This window comes from Ctenopharyngodon idella, chromosome 6 (genome assembly GCF_019924925.1).
Source record: "Ctenopharyngodon idella isolate HZGC_01 chromosome 6, HZGC01, whole genome shotgun sequence".
NCBI classification, from domain to species: Eukaryota; Metazoa; Chordata; class Actinopteri; order Cypriniformes; family Xenocyprididae; genus Ctenopharyngodon; species Ctenopharyngodon idella.
Genome location: NC_067225.1, coordinates 4,048,709 through 4,062,417, shown reverse-complemented (window position 1 = coordinate 4,062,417; position 13,709 = coordinate 4,048,709). Strand labels below are relative to the sequence as shown.

The window sequence follows — 13,709 nt, the reverse complement described above, 5'->3', positions numbered from 1 at the left end:
TGTTTATTACAGAACAGAAACATTCCAGTTCTATGACTTTCAAAAGGGTTTTTCACCATTGCTTGATCTGGCAAAAAAAAAAATCTGCAAAGCAGAAAAATCTTCATTAACTTCATCATACAGTCAGACAGAAGCACGACGGATGTCTTTGTATTGAATTAGCATCGGGGATTCTCCTCAAGTAAAAGCAATGGAGAAGATTCATAATGTTGGGAGATTGAATGTGCAATTTAATTATTAATTAACACTTATTATGTGTATATAAAAATTAGGGCTGGGTAAAAAAAAATATTGATTTCTCGATTTTAATTGATTCTCATTTTGATAAACCAATATTAATTAATAAATTCCAAGAATCTATCTTTTAGTGTGTTTTCCCACTCTACCGCGCCTCCCATTAAGTAAATTACAATAAGCTTTGAGCTTTGTTACTTTTGATTTGAAACAAAGTCCCAGACTTTTCTCCATTTGGAGCGCTTTAATGTGGCGTGACAGATCGCTGTAGTGCCTTAGTTCAAGTGAAGCACACGTGAACCGATCGTCTCTTTAGCTTTATTACTAGTTACAGCATGGAATAAACCTGAATGAACATCAGAAGGTATGTTGAAAGATACAGTACAACTTGCTGAAGTCCATATCATGTGTCATATAATCACTCAGTGTTTCAACCGCGGAAAGACGTCAATAAAACACCTTGTAAACAATGTGTCATGTAACGTTACATTTACCTCAGAAAAGTAATTCAATAACCATAAACGCATTGTAGTCAGATTTAACTTAAAATTAACTTTAGAGAGGAGCATTTTGCTAAATATATGCACCATATTACATATTCATTTTTTTATTTTTACTGTTCTTCAAGATATGTTTGAATAAGTCAAGTTTTTATGACAGCCACCATTAAAATGTTTATATTTCAAAAAACGAACTGGAGTAGAAACATAATTATTTAATTATAAAGTTAGTATTATAACTTTATTATTATAAAAACTTCCTATTGTGTAATTTAAATATTTGTAAATAAATCAGTTAATTTGAACCTTCAATATTATAGTAATGTACTAGCTGACTCCCTGTATAGTTTACAGAATTAGTTGAGAGATTATTTTTCCTTGAGAAAATTTGACATATAATGTACTTGATATATATCCAGATTAATTGATATTGAATCAAAAGCTTGTGAATCAAAATTGAATAGTGAAATCTGTGTCAATACCCAGCCCTAATAAAAATATATACAATATGTATATACACACACACAACCATTCAAAAAGTTTTATACATCTTGTGACAACTAATCCCGGTCTTCCTCATAATGCAATTATACAGAGTAAACTCAATCTCCCAACATTAATGTAGGGTATTGTATAGGGTGAACCTCTACCTGAAGCTACTACACGTCCCACGGAGTGTAAACTATCCAAACGAACCTCTGAAACAAAAGAGTGTGAGTTCAGCATACAGAAGGCATGTTATCATCTCTGTTTGAGTGTGATCAGATGCTTTTGTCTCTGTAAACAGTATTCAACAGGAGCACCCGGACTAGAGTGATGACAGCAGATCTGGGCCATGACTTCACTCAACATCCGACACACAGGTTAGCAGTTCAAACAACGGATGACACTCACAATGTATAATGCAACTAAACCAGACAAACAGGCCTACAAAAAGTGCAATACGTATTCATCAGTCCATAAATGAGAGAAACTGGACAACAAACAAAAGTTACTATGAAACTATGAAAATGCAAAGTGCATACATTTAAATTCACAAATTTACTAATAAACCAATTTAGCTGTAACATGATTTATACTTAATCTATGATACATAACACAAGCGTCTGATTTGTAGACACATAAATTGTGCTTAAAAGCATTTCTATACAAAAAAAAAAAAAAAAGTAAGGACAACAGCTGAAATTGATGAGTTGGATCAGACATGTGAACTCCTCAAAAAAAACCTCATGAACCTCAGGACCTGTTTCCACCAGGTATTAGTATGCATTTTGGTCAATCGGTTCACAAGTGGACGACGCTAAATACAGGTGTAAACGGGGTGTAAAAAGTTTTGAACTTGTCCACTTTCGACCATTTCCAGAGGTAGTTGAAAACGCATTTGACTGGATTGCTTTTGTAGTGTAAACGCTCATGTGGTCGAATGTGTTCGAACAGCCACAAAAGACCGCCTACTCTCCACCTACTGACTAACGCGTAAACATTATGGGAAGTGCGCTAGCCAGACGGGATTCAAACTTTGTCAGCTGAAGACCCAAGTTTGGTTTGAAGACAAAAAACCTACTAAGCACAATGTTCTCTCACCATTTCACAGCGTTTGGCTGGTCACGCTCAAAGAGATCAGGACAGAAGTGGTTGAAAGTGGAAAAAAGAGACAGATTAAAATACCAGGTGAAAACGGGTATGTGTCTCCCTCGTCCACAATTGACCAAAACGCATCCCAGGAATGTCAAAGGACAAAGAAGCAGCTCAAATATAAAGAAGTTTTTATTTGATTATTATTCTAAAATATGGAAAATAGTAATAATCATAAATGTGTTCAAACAATTGATCTGCAGAGTAGGTGATTGACAGACTACATAACAGTTTTATCTGTTAGACTCCATGTAATCTAATAAAACAGTTTGAAAGTTGAGCCTTGAGCCAAACATCCAGAATAATAACCAGAAAAATAAACAGGCTAACAGCAAGGCCAAATTCAATTCTAATGTACAGTCAAGTGTTTCTGCCAGGTGGACTTGGAAGGGAAGCAAGAATATTTTCAGAAAAACACACTACACCCGGATGAGGAACATGCAAAATCTGGTTTCCTGTTCTTGCACAAAAACTGTTTCCAACATTGATAATGATAAGAAATGTTTCTTGAGCATCAAATCAGCATATCAGAATGATTTCTGAAGGATCATGTGACACTGAAGACTGGAGAAAAAAAAAAAATTAAAATAGAAGACTTATTTTAAATAAATAATGTCAAATAATTCAGCAACACTTTACAATAAGGTTTATTAATTAACATTAGTTAACTACATTAGTTAACATGAACTAATAATGAACTGCACTTATACAGCATTTATTAATCTTTGTTAATGTAAATTTCAACATTTACTAATACATTATTAAAATCTTGTTAACATTAGTTAATGCACTGTGAACGAACATGAACAAATAACGAACAACTGTATTTTCATTAACCAACTTAACGAAGATTAGTAAATACAGTAACAAATGTATTGCTCATGGTTAGTTCATGTTAGTTAATACATTAACTAATGTTTAACTAATGAACCTTATTGTAAAGTGTCAATAATTCTTACAAACCCCAAAATGGATGGTAGTGTACTTTGCTGTTAAATCTCAATATAATTACAGGACTTTATTTTAGTTATATGAATTCCATTAGTTATATAATGAATTCTCTTACTCATGTCATTTGAATTGTGAGGTAGAGATGACATCCGATACCAAAGATTCTATTTTTACACTGTGACATTTGATCATGGTAGTGCTGCATTAAGCTTGTGAAACTACACTGTGGCACCTAAAATCTGTGGTGGGACAAAGCCGTTTCCCACACAGATTTACAAAACAGTTAACAGCTGCAAATCTACAAGGTGCCTTTGTGAAATACAAAATATTTGAAGATTCAAAAACAGATGATCTTCTTTCTAAACAAACACACGTGCTGGGTAATATTAAGCATGTCAGCGATAATCAGTTTGTGTATCATTTTGCCTTCAAAGCTGACCATTTTTTGGCTTGCTGGCTATTTTTTGACTGATTCCAGGAGGTGAATATGGTCAGTGATGATGGGGTCTTTAGCTCCCTCCTCTGGCCATCAGAGCAAAATATTTTATTTTTCAGGATCTTATTAGTTTAAGATAATGACTTCACCAGTGATTTGATGCCAAACAGGAAGACTAAGCAAAATAATGTGTGAGAAGAGTTCCTAAACTGAGTTAATTTTAGGCATGACATATGGGGGAAACCCAGACATGACAAAACTACCCAATCTAGAGAAGTAAAAGTTTATGACATTTCACAGTTCCGAGAAATGAAAAAGCTAGTGGCATTATGAAAACAACCTCAGAAAAACATCACACAAAAGCATTTTCAGAGATCCCCATGCATTGTCAAACATTTACTCTAAATGACACCAAACACACATAAGGGGATTCAGCCATATGACTAACTAGAATTGCTGAACTGTATCAAGATCCACTCATGAAAGTAAGGATCCATGCTGTAACCACTCGTACTCGGACACTCATTTTAATTAACCTAAAGGCATGCAGTTCCTGATGGACTGCAAGCCAGATTTAACACATCTAACCAGCTAATCAAGGTGTTCATGACTACTAGAAACATCCAGGCAGGTGCATGATGATGCTTTATAGTTCACCAAAAAAGAAAAAATGACAACATTTATACTCACGAGATTTCTGCACTGAGGTCCGTAGGTGAAGTCTGCCAGAAGAATAGTAGAGGAATATCAGCACCATGATGGGACAGATTAAAAACATAAAGCTCCGTGTGAACTTCATCCTGATCATCTCACTCGAGGCTTCATCTGGTCTGAGTCACCTGAAAACACAAGCATGGACCGCTTTGGCAAATTGTGGACCTTTCGCAAGACAAATGTGAACTTGAAAAGTTTGGTCTTTCATTTCATGACATTATAAAACCTAAAATGGTTTAAAACAAATAGAAAGACATTATGAAACACAACCGAAGAGTTCATCAAAGGACAGAAATGACAGAGAGGTATTACTTTAATGTGGGTGCGTCCAAACCTTCACAACATGCAATGACAGGCCTGAATGTGAAATGAAGCATGCTCACTTGGTCTTTATGATCAACTTAGCACACGATGCTTCTGACAAATCACAGCCCAGCAGGGGCGGACTGGGACAAAAGTTCAGCCCTGGCACTGTAGCCACACCCACGGACACACGTATTCCCAGGTGAAAAAAAGTACACTTCTATAATGTACTTAAAGTGCTCTATTTTCATACACTAATTTTGTACTTTAATATACTAAAAATTCTTCTTTAGTACTTCTTAAGATAATGTTAAGAACATCTTAGTGTACTCAACTGTGCTATTTTGAGACACCATTTAGTTACCACTTGTAGTACACTTGAACCCATAACACTACAAATACAGAGATAGTATATTAAAAGCACATTTTAGTTCTAATTCATGGTGTCTCAAAATAGCACAGTTGAGTACATTTAGATATTCTTAAGATTATCTTAAGAAGTAGCCTACTAAAGAAGAATTTTATTTAAAAAATACTATGGAGGTACAAAATTAAGAACAATCTATTAAGTACAAAATCAGTGCGCAAAAATAGAGCACTTTAAGTACATTATGGAAGTGTACTTTTTTTTCACCTGGGTTGCTATACGTTTTTGACGTGTTTTTGACTATATTGCAAGTAGCGTACAGCAGTCACCCTAAATCCCACCTTATCTGCTGATATTTCAGTCATGTAATTCCGTAACAGGCTAGCTAACACTTGTGACCAATTATCACGAAGCAACGACATTTTAAAATATACGGGGGTTGTATGCTACGCTTACAACTGTTTAATACAACAAAAACAACAACAACAACAACAACAACAAAAAACACTGGAGCAAAGTAGCGTGAATTGCATGAAAATGACTTGAGCTAGCTGTATTTTCTGGTTTTTTTTCTTACCTCTACAGCAGTGTACTCCGCTGCAGCAGCCGAATTTAAACCCTTTGAAAAGGTAATTTTAGGCAGTTGGCAGCGTCGGACTTAAGAGCCTTCTTTTGCTTTCTCAAACCTTTTCTCCACCGCCTTTCCTTTTTTCTAACTTTTACTGTCAATTTGCTCGTATTGCGCGCTCTCTGTGATGACGTGCTTGTTTTTGACTGAGTTTGATTGACAGGCGATCTAACCAATCATAACGCCGTATCCACATTTATGTCCGACAAGCAGTTAGATTAACGTCGTGGACTTGAATTTGAAAAATGGTGTGTTACGGGTTGCTTGAACTGAGGCGCTAAAGCAATCTGTCAAGGCACATTAAAGAGCCACAAAACGGTATTTATTGTTTAAATTTCTCTTCTGTCGACGCATTGTCAGTGTCCTCTTTGCTCCAATGTATTTTTCACTCTGACAGAGCTGATGTGCGGCGTGAGAGCGCCATGGCTTGTTGGATATACATAGCAACAGTAACTAAAGGGGGCGGGTCGGTCGGCCCGTCTCGGGAACGGGCCGGTGTTGTGTAATATTCAGTTCCTGTGAAAAACTGTTCCAGTGGGTGGAGTATACATACGTGAATATTCATGATATTTCCCCTGTTGTGGGCGTGGCATTGAGACAACGCGCAGACGAATGGAACTGAAAATATTAGTGCTCAAATCGAACTCGTTTAATGGATTATTTCGAAACGCTAATGAAGTTTCAATGTTAAGCATTAACTGAAAACAGTTGACATTTTCAAAACTATGAATATATTGTGTAATATGATAAATCGTCTGTGCTGTTTTGCCTGATTGATTACAGACACAGCAGAGCAAACAATCAGCGAATAACCCATGCTCGTCTAGGCTAGCACAGTTTATTACAATTTGAAGTCTTTATCTTTTTTTTAAATTTCATTTGTGAGGTTTTTTATTTAATTTGAATATATTGGTTAGTAGCCTGTACTATACCTTTTTGCCGTTCGGTGACAACAGTACAGCAGAGAGTTAACAACAATGACTGAAATAAACTTCTATGTATACAACAAAACATCCAGTGTTAAATTAACACTTCCAGTGTCACCCAGTGTTTATATAATCCGGTTATAGGCGTAATTTGCGGGTGGGACGGGTGGGACTTTTTGCCAGGGTCGATATTGTCCCCACCACTTTTTGAAACATCTCGCGGCACGGATGTATACTAATACAAAAGAAACATCTCTAGTTTATTAACAATTCGTTCGTTTGTATTAAATAATAGGCGATCTGGCCCTGGGATGTGTCGTTTTTGAAATCACGTTGAGTGCTCGTTGCCGCTGTTATCAGTGGCGCAACAGTTTTCTCTTTACGCTCGTGCACAGTGCGCAGTCTTTACACGGACGAGCGCTTCAATCTATCGATGTTGCGGCCGCAGACTCTATTCGTTCCGGTGAAATCACAAACTGCACATAAACGTGTCTCTTGATAAACAATCACTGATGAACATCTTTGGTTTTAATGAGAAAAAAATAAAATAAATAACACGAAGGCGAATTAGAACCCAGAACCTCTGGCATGCTGAACAGAAATTCTACCTCTAGTCCATCAGGACAATCTAGTACTTGATGCGGATTTGAGTATTTACTGACTAATGTAAATACTTTCGACACTAACCATATATTATAGTAGATGTAAGGACGAAACAATCATATTAAACATGAGGTCTACGTCAATAAATTTTGTGCATTTATTATTGTAATGATACACACACATTCCTGTCCCACCCACTTTTAAAAACAAAGTTACGCCACTGAATCCGGTGTGGATTATATAAACACTGGCAATGTTAATTTAACACTAACAGTGTTCATTTAACACTGGAGGTTTTACTGTATATCTGTGCCCTAATAAAATGTATATAAGCTAGCCTGGTCTGAGTATTTGTGTAACTCTTAATTTATTTAGCCAGTGTTTCCAGCCTCCACAGCCATGTCAGTAAGGCTCAAACTTCCTTTATCAACACCTAACTACACATTTTTCCTGTTTTCTCATATTATACTGGATATTATGTAAAATTGTAATTAAAGTAACACAATTGCACATTTACTTGTATCTGTCACAATTTATTTATTTTTTTTTAAGCTTTAACAAAGCAACATCAAAATCTTTCCACACCTATTTGGGAATCACTAGTCTCCAAGTACTAATCGATTATAATAGGTTAAAGGTATAGTCAATCCAAAAATGAACATTTTGTCATCATTTACTCACCCGTTCGAAACCAGTATGTTTTCTTTTCTTCTGTGAAGAAGATATTCTGAAGAACATTGGGAACAGTAGAACTAATTTTGGTGCCCACTGACTTCCACTGTATGAAAAATACACTGATACATTTTTCAAAATATGTCCCACGAAAAAATTAAATCATACAACCTTTGAAATAAGATGAGGGCATCAGAATTTTTATTTTTAATGAACTATCCCTTTAACATGGACCCTCAAAAGAGCACATCCTGTTTTCATTAACAAAAACAGGTTGTATTTAGTTAAGAGTAAAATACCTGTTTAGAGAAATTACTACTAATAAATAATATATTACTAAATATTTCTCTCACACACACACACTTTGACCATACGTTGCACTGAAAAACAACCTACTTTCATGTCATGTGTTTTATAATGGTAAGTGAAATCATCCAAAATTTAATAATCCATAATGCTGTGTTAATCGTGTTTAAGATTTGAAAATATTATTCAAAAGTTTTTCTTCTCATTTTACAAGTATATATACAATTAAACCATTTCTGATCTTCAACATTGTAGGGCAGGGATTCCCAAATGTTTTTCTCAGCCAAACTCTGTTGACCTAAAATATTTACTTGAAGTCCCCCTGAGATTAATAAAGTTAATATTTCAATAATTCAACAACACACTTTCATGTTCACATTAACCAACATCAGAGAACAGTGACGTGCGTGTAAACAAATTAAATATGTCATCTTTTAGTGTTTTATTTGGATTGTTTTTACAGTTGTATGCTTTTCATCAACTCTATCAAAGCAAAGTTAAGTGAATGTCTGAGATGATTAAAACAGGGCCTTGGCACTCAATGAGAACAGCCTCCAGTCCATGTATGTCCAAATCACACACTGCCAGAGCTACCAGTGACTTCAGCACTCACATCCAGTCTAAAACAGACAGTAACTTTACATGATGATGATATGCATCACAAAAGCTTCTGGAAAATAATAGAATAATATTCTTGAGGTAACTGCTGGCCTATATAAGAAAGACTGGGCCATCAGAACAATGCTTTAAAGGTTTATGCACTGTATTATATAATAAAGTACAAATTGCAATGTTTATGATGACTACAAGATTAATAAAACATTCTCCTCAGGTAGTTCATGTAGTTAACAGAAACACTGGCTATATGCGAAATAAACAAGAAATTAAGGATGACTCACAACAGGCTAGCTTATAAACATTTTAATAGGGCACAAGTAATAAACTGTACTATCCCAGATTAGAATAGGTTATTCGCTCATTGTTTGCTCTGCTGTGTCCTTACCTAAATCCGAATGTCTGTAATCAATCAGGCAAAACAGCACAGATGATTTATCATATTACACAATATATTCATAGTTTGGAAAAGGTCAACTGTTGCAGTTAATGCTTAACATTGAATCTTCATTACCGTTTCGAAATAATCCACTAAACAAGTTAGATTTGAGCACTAATATTTTCAGTTCCATTCGTCTGCGCGTTGCTTCAAGGCCACGTCCACAACAGGGGAAATATCATGAATATTCACGTATACTAGGGTGACCACCTGGCTATTGATCTGTTGCAGGACAGTAGATATGATTTTGCGGGACAATGCGGGACACGTGTGAGACAGATACATTTACAACTACTACGCTATGTAAATATTGATTTACATTTGTTGGCAAACTTGGCATTTGCGCCGACTAATGTTTCTGGCGGTGGGTGCCCACACTGTAATGTCAATTTTAAATCCTGGAGAGAAGACAATTCTAGATTCACGGCTGCACATGCAGGAGGACAACGCACATGTAATATCTGAGCGAGAGCGCGCACGCGTCCAGTTTTGTGCGAGAAGGGAATCCGCCTGTGAGCGGAGAGATTCCTGCTCGCACATTTGATGCGGTCGTGTTACAATAATGCGCGTTCAACATTTTTCATTATAATAACAGCATAGAACCCGCATTAAATTAACTATTAATGTGAGAAGAAAGTCGCAATCAATTTTTTATTGGTTAAAATGAATGGAGAATGTCTAATGTTTTTTCTGTAGGTGATCGACCATTCGGCGCATGTTCGTTGGAAATATTTAACATCAGGATGGATGATTACATGCTTTAAATCATCAGTTCGGGCAGCTTTGAGCAGCTCTTGAGGTTCTCATCCAGTATGTGAGATGAAATTCCTTCACAGCTAGTATATGACGGCTGCACAAATAGATTTTTAAATGCCAGTCAGTTTTTATTATATTTCTTACTGTGGTATTATTTCAGAGATGAATATATATATATATATATATATATATATATATATTCGGGACGGGTGGTCACCCTACGTATACACCCACTGGAACAGTTTTTCACAGGTTGTACCAAACCACCCTAGTTACTATAGTCCACTATTGTTCTGACCCTTTTCAATTATTTTGTTGACTTATTTTGAATGATTCTGAAAGCTGCATGACACTGTTTTTACCTGCTCTAACCATGCTGTCTATCTGTCATATTTTTGACTTGAATAAAACCAGTTAGGTTACCTTAGGTAATGTTACACTTCACTCACTTTAGCAGCTCTGAGCAAAACACCTATCCACTATTGTACATCAAGTTTTTAATATGAAGATCCGTATATCAAGAGCAACCATGCAAATTACACTGTAAATCAAGCATTAAATAGAGTTTTTATTTCACGATAAACCAGGTGACGGCTCACCACTATTGGAAATGGATCCAAGAAAAGAGAAAATTGTGGAGAACAAGAAGAGGATAGGTTAATTAAAGATGACCTAACAAATTGCCAATGGTTGAACAACCTTTGGGAGCAAAGGTGTAAGAGACTATAAAAATAAGTGTTTTGACTGAGATTGATCAGCTGGCGTCTTGGCGTTGTTGTCTCCACCAATAAAGTCTATTCTTTTGGCACCTGGAACTCCTGACTCAAGAAGTTTCTTCAGAGAAAAAGACCAACTTTTGCCACCACAAAATTCAGTTTATTTTGTGACTTACAAAAAAGTACTTTAGCAAGCTGTACTAGGTATCCCTAGTAAATTACTACAACTGGGACTTTTAGCATAATTTAAAACCAATCCTAAAAGGATCCACATGGGAATTTTCATATATAATATAATAATTATAATAAAATATCATTTTAAATATATTATTACATGTTATAATATATATAAATTTATATCATATAAAATAAAAACTGGATCTTATTTGACACATAGCTCCTAACAGAATAATGTTTTCAGTGACTATCATCAAAAAACAGTAATGTAGCAATATGGCACAGTGATTGTATGAGATACCGGGTATCCCTAGTAAAAAACGGAAAAAACAAAAACAAAAAAACCCTGGGACTATTATGATCATTGATCATTTTTGTATTTTATTACATTGTATAATTACATAAATTATATAATATATATTTTATAATAATTATAATATAAAATATTATATAATAAAATAATATAATACATTTTGTTTTTTAATTATAATAAAATATATATTATAGGCCTACAAATATATTCTATTATAAATATATTTTTTATAAATATAAGTATATATATATATATATATATATATATATATATATATATAAATATATACACACACATACATACATACATTATATATATATATATATATATATATATATATATATATACACACACACACACATATATAAAACATTGTATATTTTTACATTTTAAAATATATTTTGTATAACATAAAATAACGAACTTTTCTGACACCTAACTAACATAATAAAACACCACGTTATTTACGTGGCATACTTCAAAGAATACGTGTCATTATCATGACGTATTTACAAATACATAGTCCAACAATGCTAAAACACTGCATTACCAAAATACTTTTTGGGTCATTTTGTTAGTATACTCAGTTCATTGCTTCAAACTCCAAAACACACTATTTTAAAAACTAGAGATCGTTAAAAAAACAATTTTAACAGTCAGACTGAATCAGACGTAACCAATGGAAACCGCACAGCGACCCTCAACCTTCTCTAGGGTGCTATAACGGTAACAGACACATCCGGTTAGCGCATTAGCCGCTGCTAACCTCAACCACCAAAGACTCATTACCTATTATTCCCAACAACTCTCGTTAAACACATATGAATTACACAATAACACGGTTTCGCGCAGTCCTAATAAGAAACATCTAGTATACAAATAGTAGATAAAACATTTAGCGTGTGTGTTGAGAAAGGCTGGCTAACTCCTACCTCACAGAAACGGAGCGATAATGGAAACATGTCCATAAACACACCGCTGTCTCACTCGTCGGTCTCTACGGCTCTTCTGGAGGAACGGAAAAAACATTTCTTTTATCTCTCGGCTGCATTTATCAGCTCGGTTCTCAGGGTGAGAGCAGTGAAAATGAAGAGAAACAAACAAGAGTTCACGCCATAAGGGAGGAGGAGGAGGGTCCCTTCTGTGGGGCCTGAACAGCTATTGGCTTGAACACACCATACAGGTCCAAAAAAACATGATACTTACATGTTATCACACTCAGCGCAGATGGAAGCCGGTTTCTACTGTCATTTTCGTAGAAACATAAGAAAAAAAAAGTTTGCTTTGGGAAATCATAAATTATCACATAGCCTACTGTCATATTTATGAGATAAATAGTGGAAATGAAGATTTAAGGAGATTAAAGGATCATAATTTGGATTTAGATCACATAATGACTTTTTAGTAATAATTTTGGCTTAGTATGCCAATTTCGAGTTTTTATGTCATAATTATGACTTTTTAAGTCATGATTTCTACTTTTCTCCTATAATTATGACTTACAATGTCATAATTACGCTATGATTTACCCATTTTTCCCCCTTATATAGCAGAAATGGGTTTCCATACATAGCTCATCATTTGACACTATCGGTATGCCACAGTCCTTTTTATATCATTATGAATCACTTAGTTTTATTGGGCTATTAACACAGAAGTGGATTGTTTTTAATTCTTGTTGTTAATCTGTCTTGTGGACATCCGTGTTCACACAATGGTGATGACCATGTAGCAACAATCAATCAATCTCTTGAATTTTCTGATTGCCTAAAAATAAAACAAAATCAATCTACTCACATATTTGTAGGTCTACATACTTTGTGTCTTATTAAAATATGCACACAAAATAATACAAATATTTTCTACAGCCTTTTCAGGTGGAAAAGCCGTTTATGATGTCAGTCCAACTTCCAGAGAAGTCACTCTCAATGGACATGCACATGAGATCTTTAGTCTTTCTTGCCTCATAATTGTTTACCACGGGTTAAATGTGTTTCCTGAAGTTTTCACAATACAGCAGCCTAAAAGCTCAACCTACCTTGTACTGTATATGTCAACAGGAAATCTCTATGAAATACACTTCGTAGTATCAAACACTTAAAACATGCATTTATCTGGGAGGCACACACATATAGCATTATAAAATTATATCCAGGGGTGAAGCTTTACTGAAGCTCGTGAAGCACAGCGACAAAAATATCTTTGTTATGTATGTAAGATTAGATATAGGGAAACATGTTTGTTTTATTATTTAATTTTTTAAAATTTCATAGCATTTAGAAGATGAATGCAATTGCAATGCAATTTAGAAGATGCTTTTTTTCCCTAAATTGACTTTAATACAGTAATACACACAAAATTGTTTGGTTTAATTTTGCTTTCTTTGCTCAGAGATACGTGAGGACAGACAATGCATTG

General features: G+C 34.8%; 1 protein-coding gene across 6 annotated transcripts in view; it reads right to left on the bottom strand.

Annotated features, from left to right (window-relative positions):
- The window catches only part of st3gal3a (ST3 beta-galactoside alpha-2,3-sialyltransferase 3a), a 50,210-nt gene extending 37,763 nt beyond the window's left edge, over positions 1–12,447 (bottom strand). For 2 of the 6 annotated variants that reach the window (XM_051896966.1, XM_051896971.1), the window contains exons 1-3: positions 12,224–12,447; positions 4,447–4,595; positions 1,385–1,432 (exon numbers count right to left, since the gene is read on the bottom strand). In XM_051896966.1, the coding sequence (XP_051752926.1) occupies positions 1,385–1,432; positions 4,447–4,564 (166 nt within the window). In that variant the 5' untranslated portion in view covers positions 4,565–4,595; positions 12,224–12,447. Of the gene's footprint in view, positions 1–1,384; positions 1,433–4,446; positions 4,596–4,782; positions 4,892–5,717; positions 5,875–7,978; positions 8,002–12,223 lie in introns of those variants that run through there. The other 4 variants (XM_051896969.1, XM_051896970.1, XM_051896968.1 and 1 more) reach the window with 4 other exon arrangements.
- Positions 12,448–13,709: the final 1,262 nt, after the last annotated feature.